At 41.1% G+C, this 8,169-nt stretch overlaps 1 protein-coding gene across 1 annotated transcript in view; it reads right to left on the bottom strand.

The window, feature by feature from the left end:
* LOC124024916 (CUB and sushi domain-containing protein 3-like) overlaps positions 1-7,381 on the bottom strand; it is a gene marked incomplete at both ends in the record, with an annotated part of 27,870 nt that extends 20,489 nt beyond the window's left edge. The window contains 3 exons of the mRNA XM_046338650.1: positions 2,633-2,824; positions 3,511-3,713; positions 7,255-7,381. Coding sequence (XP_046194606.1) covers positions 2,633-2,824; positions 3,511-3,713; positions 7,255-7,381 — 522 coding nt within the window. The remainder of the gene's footprint in view (positions 1-2,632; positions 2,825-3,510; positions 3,714-7,254) is intronic.
* Between the last annotated feature and the right edge of the window lie 788 nt (positions 7,382-8,169).

Below are 8,169 nucleotides of genomic sequence, written 5' to 3'. Positions count from 1 at the left end.
GTTTAATATCCCTATCAGGGTTTAATAGGGTTTAATATCCCTATCAGGGTTTAATACCCCTAGCAGGGTTTAATATCCCTATCAGGGTTTAATATCCCTATCAGGGTTTAATATCCCTATCAGGGTTTAATAGGGTTTAATATCCCTATCAGGGTTTAATACCCCTAGCAGGGTTTAATATCCCTAGCAGGGTTTAATATCCCTATAAGGGTTTAATAGGGTTTAATATCCCTATCAGGGTTTAATAGGGTTTAATATCCCTATCAGGGTTTAATAGGGTTTAATATCCCTAGGAGAGTTTAATAGAGTTTAATATCCCTATCAGGGTTTAATAGGGTTTAATATCCCTAGCAGGCTTTAATAGGGTTAAATATCCCTATCAGGGTTTAATAGGGTTTAATATCCCTAGCAGGGTTTAACATCCCTATCAGGGTTTAATAGGGTTTAATATCCGTAGCAGGGTTTAATAGGGTTTAATATCCCTATCAGGGTTTAATAGGGTTTAATATCCCTATCAGGGTTTAATACCCCTAGCAGGGTTTAATATCCCTATCAGGGTTTAATATCCCTATCAGGGTTTAATATCCCTATCAGGGTTTAATAGGGTTTAATATCCCTATCAGGGTTTAATACCCCTAGCAGGGTTTAATATCCCTAGCAGGGTTTAATATCCCTATAAGGGTTTAATAGGGTTTAATATCCCTATCAGGGTTTAATAGGGTTTAATATCCCTATCAGGGTTTAATAGGGTTTAATATCCCTAGGAGAGTTTAATAGAGTTTAATATCCCTATCAGGGTTTAATAGGGTTTAATATCCCTAGCAGGGTTTAATAGGGTTAAATATCCCTATCAGGTTTAATAGGGTTTAATATCCCTAGCAGGGTTTAACATCCCTATCAGGGTTTAATAGGGTTTAATATCCGTAGCAGGGTTTAATAGGGTTTAATATCCCTATCAGGGTTTAATAGGGTTTAATATCCCTAGCAGGGTTTAACATCCCTATCAGGGTTTAATAGGGTTTAATATCCCTAGCAGGGTTTAATAGGGTTTAATATCCCTAGCAGGGTTTAATAGGGTTTAATATCCCTATCAGGGTTTAATAGGGTTTAATATCCCTATCAGGGTTTAATAGGGTTTAATATGCCTATCAGGGTTTAATAGGGTTTAATATCCCTAGCAGGGTTTAACATCCCTATCAGGGTTTAATAGGGTTTAATATCCCTAGCAGGGTTTAATACCCCTAGCAGGGTTTAATATCCCTATCAGGGTTTAATATCCCTATCAGGGTTTAATAGGGTTTAATATCCCTATCAGGGTTTAATATCCCTATCAGGGTTTAATTTAACATCCCTATCAGGGTTTAATAGGGTTTAATATCCCTATCAGGGTTTAATAGGGTTTAATATCCCTATCAGGGTTTAATATCCCTATCAGGGTTTAATATCCCTATCAGGGTTTAATAGGGTTTAATAACAGGGCGGCAACGTAGCCTAGTGGTTAGAGCGTTGGATTAGTAACCGGAAGGTTGTGAGTTCAAACCCCCGAGCTGACAAGGTACAAATCTGCCTGAACAGGCAGTTAACCCACTGCTCCCAGGCCGTCATTGAAAATAAGAATGTGTTCTTAACTGACTTGCCTGGTTAGATAAAGTTAAAATAAATAAAAAAAAATTAACTGACCCCTGTTATACAGACTGACCCCTGTTATATCCCCAGTAGTGTTTCATTAATATAGACCGACCCCATTAATACAGACTGACCCCTGTTATATCCACCAAAACGGGGTTGAAAAAGGACCTTTTAATGCCCCACTACTGCAGAAAGCTTCGCAGAATAAACACAGTTCTATTCCTAGTATATATATATATATATATATATTGTTATCATAGATGTTTTATTTGATTTAGCCAGGAAGTCCCAGTGAGGTCAGAAGACCTCTTTTACAAGGAAGACCTGGCGTTTAGGAGGCTCGCTGCTACAGCCTGAGGACAGAATAACTCTCGCTGTAGTGTTAAACGGAATAACCCCTCGTTCAGTTCCTAGGAGCCTGTCTTTGAAACCCCTGACGATGCAAACAGAACAACCACAGATATATTCCTTTTAGCGTATAATGTACAGCCCCACCAATACAGATGGAGGGCTGATAAACCAGCTATATTTCATATACAGCCTCACCAATACATCTGGGTGGGATAGTCTGCCAGTAGTATAGTATAGTATAGTATAGTATAGTATAGTATATTATAGTATAGCATATTATATTATAGTATGTTATATTATACTAGAGTATGCTATAATACAGTATATATTAGAGTAGCGGTATAGTATATAGTACAGTATAGTACGGTATAGATCAGTAGTATATAATTACAGGTATAGTATAGTACAGTACAGTAGTATAGTACAGCACAGTACAGTATAGTATAGTATAGTATAGTATAGATCAGTATAGTATAGATCAGTACAGTAGTAAAGTATATCCTCACCAATGCAGCTGGGAGGGCTGGGCTGCCAGTAGTATAGTATAGTATAGTATAGTATAGTATAGTATAGTATAGTATAGTATAGTATAGTATAGTATAGTATAGTATAGTATAGTATAGTATAGATCAGTATAGTAGTATATCCTCACCAATGCAGCTGGGAGGGCTGGGCTGCCAGTAGTATCTGTTGTCCACTTGGATGCAGGTGATCTTGCTCTCTCCCTGCAGCTCATATCCTGGATCACAGGAGAAGGTCACCGTGTCATCTGGTTCTCTCCCATCTCCGTGACGACTGCCGTTCATAGGCAGGCCTGGATCTCTGCAGGCTGTCGCCACTGAACCTGGAGACACACGGCAGACATGACGTTACGCAACAGCTGAAGGACACACAGCAGACATATGAGACCTGTTAGCTTCCCAGTTCAAATGAGACCCGTTAGCTTCCCGGTTCATATGAGACCCGTGAGCTTCCCAGTTCATATGAGACCCGTTATGAGACCCGTGAGCTTCCCAGTTCATATGAGACCCATTAGCTTCCCAGTTCATATGAGACCCGTTAGCTTCCCAGTTCATATGAGACCCTTTAGCTTCCCAGTTCATATGACACTTGTTAGCTTCCCAGTTCATATGACACTTGTTAGCTTCCCAGTTCATATGAGACCCGTTAGCTTCCCAGTTCATATGAGACCAGTTAGCTTCCCAGTTCATATGAGACCCTTTAGCTTCCCAGTTCATATGAGACCCTTTAGCTTCCCAGTTCATATGAGACCCGTTAGCTTCCCAGTTCATATGAGACCAGTTAGCTTCCCAGTTCATATGAGACCAGTTAGCTTCCCAGTTCATATGAGACCCGTTAGCTAACACAGTTCATATGAGACCCGTTAGCTAACACAGTTCATATGAGACCCAATATCTTCCCAGTTCATATGAGACCAAATAGTACAGAGTTGAAAGTAAACAGAATCAATAAATGCTCTTCTTTCTTGTCACTCTAGAAACTGAAAGTTATTCTTCTGGAAACACTCACTTGAGAAGTCGATGGCGAAGCCAGACTTGGTGATGTAGAAGTCAGTCTGGAACTGAATGGTGACGACGTTGAGGGTGCTGTGTATCCCCTCGGGGAGCAGGGAGCCAGACACCTCCCTCAGAGACATCTCATTTTCTGCTGGTCCGTCCCAAACCTCCAGGATGTCGTGAGATGCCTCTGTGTCGAACGCCAGGAACTGGAGGCTTAGGGAGGATGGGATTTAATAAATCGGATTAAAAAAAAAAACAAACCAGATTTTGGCCAAGACAACACCAATTTCAAATCATAAAATATTCATATTCTATCTGTATTCGCTTGAGGTTGTATGCATTTTCTGTTTACTCTTATCACCAAGTGTCTGGCAGGACAAACCATCTGAAAACTATTCACACCTTCCCTTCGACTGGTGCCAGGAACTGGAGGGCTAGTTGGGAAGGATCTGATTAGACGAACCAACTCCACAGTCAGGCAGCGACCGAAATGATTAGAGAAACTACAGTACCTCTACAGGCAGTCACCAACTGTGCATTCTGAATCTTTAATTACTTGGTTCTGAGTAAAGCATTAACAATAAGGCTATGTTTTGTAACACATTGATATGTGAGATACCGGAGAAGGATGCCCCATTTTTTTCTTCATTTTAATTTTATGGTAAAAAAAAAGGTAGATGAGTACCAGTGTTTTCGTTATGCAAAATGTGCCGCCGGACAAGATGACTAGGAATAGTTTAATTTAACGCCCATTTTTAGTAAATGATCTGACCCATAACCATTCGGTTTGCGTAACCCATTAGGGTGTCCACCGCACGGTGCTCAGAATGACAGAAATCATATTTAGATTATGGTAATTCATCTTCATAGAACGTGTTACTTCCTGTCATGAAAGCTGCCCAATAAAACATCACTTTCAAACATTTTCCCAAAATGCAATTCGTGGGGAAAACACCATATCCTGATGCGAACGGTTTCAAATGTGACAGAGATCTCAGTTAGAAAGTTAGAAAGAGGCGGGGAACCTAAAGATGCATTAACTAAGACGGGTTGCTAATATGACTGAAGAATTTTGTGCCTTTGACTTTCTGGACAATTGAAGAAAAAAACGTTTATATAAAAACCAATAGAACACGAAAGAAATGTTGGTTTCAACGGCAAATGAGGAAGTTTTTATAAAATAACTGTCTGAGTGTTTCTACGGTGGGATATTACCAGGAGCAACGAGCTGAGGAGCTGCAGGACCTGGAGAAGTCTTTATAAAATAACTGTCCGAGTGTTTCTACGGTGGGATATTACCAGGAGCAACGAGCTGAGGAGCTGCAGGACCTGGAGAAGTCTTTATAAAATAACTGTCTGAGTGTTTCTACGGTGGGATATTACCAGGAGCAACGAGCTGAGGAGCTGCAGGACCTGGAGAAGTGTTTATGAAAGAACTGTCTGAGTGTTTCTACGCTGGGATATTACCAGGAGCAACGAGCTGAGGAGCTGCAGGACCTGGAGAAGTCTTTATAAAATAACTGAGTGTTTCTACGGTGGGATATTACTAGGAGCAACGAGCTGAGGAGCTGCAGGACCTGGAGAAGTCTATAAAATAACTGAGTGTTTCTACGGTGGGATATTACCAGGAGCAACGAGCTGAGGAGCTGCAGGACCTGGAGAAGTCTTTATAAAATAACTGAGTGTTTCTACGGTGGGATATTACCAGGAGCAACGAGCTGAGGAGCTTCAGGACCTGGAGAAGTCTTTATAAAATAACTGTCTGAGTGTTTCTACGGTGGGATATTACCAGGAGCAACGAGCTGAGGAGCTGCAGGACCTGGAGAAGTCTTTATAAAATAACTGTCTGAGTGTTTCTACGGTGGGATACTACCAGGAGCAACGAGCTGAGGAGCTGCAGGACCTGGAGAAGTATTTATAAAATAACTGTCTGAGTGTTTCTACGGTGGGATATTACCAGGAGCAACGAGCTGAGGAGCTGCAGGACCTGGAGAAGTCTTTATAAAATAACTGTCTGAGTGTTTCTACGGTGGGATATTACCAGGAGCAACGAGCTGAGGAGCTGCAGGACCTGGAGAAGTCTTTATAAAATAACTGTCTGAGTGTTTCTACGGTGGGATATTACCAGGAGCAACGAGCTGAGGAGCTGCAGGACCTGGAGAAGTCTTTATAAAATAACTGTCTGAGTGTTTCTACGGTGGGATATTACCAGGAGCAACTAGCTGAGGAGCTGCAGGACCTGGAGAAGTCTTTATAAAATAACTGTCTGAGTGTTTCTACGGTGGGATATTACCAGGAGCAACGAGCTGAGGAGCTGCAGGACCTGGAGAAGTCTTTATAAAATAACTGTCTGAGTGTTTCTACGGTGGGATATTACCAGGAGCAACGAGCTGAGGAGCTGCAGGACCTGGAGAAGTCTTTACAAAATAACTGAGTGTTTCTACGGTGGGATATTACCAGGAGCAACGAGCTGAGGAGCTGCAGGACCTGGAGAAGTCTTTATAAAATAACTGTCTGAGTGTTTCTACGGTGGGATATTACCAGGAGCAACGAGCGAGCTGAGGAGCTGCAGGACCTGGAGAAGTCTTTATAAAATAACTGTCTGAGTGTTTCTACGGTGGGATATTACCAGGAGCAACTAGCTGAGGAGCTGCAGGACCTGGAGAAGTCTTTATAAAATAACTGTCTGAGTGTTTCTACGGTGGGATATTACCAGGAGCAACGAGCTGAGGAGCTGCAGGACCTGGAGAAGTCTTTATAAAATAACTGTCTGAGTGTTTCTACGGTGGGATATTACCAGGAGCAACGAGCTGAGGAGCTGCAGGACCTGGAGAAGTCTTTATAAAATAACTGAGTGTTTCTACGGTGGGATATTACCAGGAGCAACGAGCTGAGGAGCTGCAGGACCTGGAGAAGTCTTTATATAATAACTGAGTGTTTATACGGTGGGATATTACCAGGAGCAATGAGCTGAGGAGCTGCAGGACCTGGAGAAGTCTTTATAAAATAACTGAGTGTTTATACGGTGGGATATTACCAGGAGCAATGAGCTGAGGAGCTGCAGGACCTGGAGAAGTCTTGATGCCTACATACCTCCAAAGCCAATTACCAGCTAAGGGAACTCTGATGCATACAGTACATACCGCCAAAAGCCAATTACCAAACTGTGCATTATGAATCATAATTTAATGATAAAAGTAAGTAAATATTTGACAAGATGTTAACCAAGATGTGAACCAAGATGTGAACCAAGATGTTAACCAAGATGTTAACCAAGATGTTAACCAAGATGTTTACCAAGATGTTAACCAAAATGTTAACCAAGATGTGAACCAAGATGTTAACCAAGATGTTAACCAAGATGTTTACCAAGATGTTAACCAAAATGTTAACCAAGATGTTAACCAAGATGTTAACCAAGATGTGAACCAAGATGTGAACCAATATGTGAACCAAGATGTTAACCAAGATGTTAACCAAGATGTTAACCAAGATGTTTACCAAGATGTTAACCAAGATGTGAACCAAGATGTTAACCAAGATGTTAACCAATATGTTAACCAAGATGTTAACCAAGATGTTAACCAAGATGTTAACCAAGATGTTATCTGAAACAACAGCAGGACTGTTTTGTAATACATTAATATATAAATGGTTCTGTATGGTACCAGACAAGGGTACCCCATTTTGCCTATTCATTTTGTGGTAAAAAAAAGTTAATATCCGATTCCAATTCTATATTTGAAGTAGCTACCTGACGATGTTGCCAGAGTTGACAGTGATGGTCCAGGTACAGCGCAGGTTGTTGTCGTAAGGAAAGGGATATCCAGGAGACAGGATGCGGCCTGTAGACTCACCTTTGAACCTACCGCCACACTCCGCTGGAGGCACACACACACAGAAACACACACACACAGAAACACACACACACACACAGAAACACACACACACACACAGAAACACACACACACAGAAACACACACACACAGAAACACACACACACACACACACACAGAAACACACACACACAGAAACACACACACAGAAACACACACACACAGAAACACACACACACAGAAACACACACACACACAGAAACACACACACACAGAAACACACACACACAGAAACACACACACCAAAAACAGGTCACTAACAGGTCACCCGACCTTGTCAACATCCAACATCTAAACAACAGAACAGTTCCCTGAGGGAAAATGGTATTAAAGAAGTAACTGCAAACACAACTGGCAGACTTGTCAAATCAGACTATTCCCAGTTATTCAACATGAAGAATAACAACAAACACAACTGGCAGACTTGTCAAATCAGACTATTCCCAGTTATTCAACATGAAGAATAACAACAAACACAACTGGCAGACTTGTCAAATCAGACTATTCCCAGTTATTCAACATGAAGAATAACAACAAACACAACTGGCAGACTTGTCAAATCAGACTATTCCCAGTTATTCAACATGAAGAATAACAACAAACACAACTGGCAGACTTGTCAAATCAGACTATTCCCAGTTATTCAACATGAAGAATAACAACAAACACAACTGGCAGACTTGTCAAATCAGACTATTCCCAGTTATTCAACATGAAGAATAACAACAAACACAACTGGCAGACTTGTCAAATCAGACTATTCCCAGTTATTC

This window comes from Oncorhynchus gorbuscha, unplaced genomic scaffold (assembly GCF_021184085.1).
Source record: "Oncorhynchus gorbuscha isolate QuinsamMale2020 ecotype Even-year unplaced genomic scaffold, OgorEven_v1.0 Un_scaffold_2070, whole genome shotgun sequence".
NCBI classification, from domain to species: Eukaryota; Metazoa; Chordata; class Actinopteri; order Salmoniformes; family Salmonidae; genus Oncorhynchus; species Oncorhynchus gorbuscha.
This window is presented reverse-complemented; position numbering and strand designations above follow the sequence as displayed.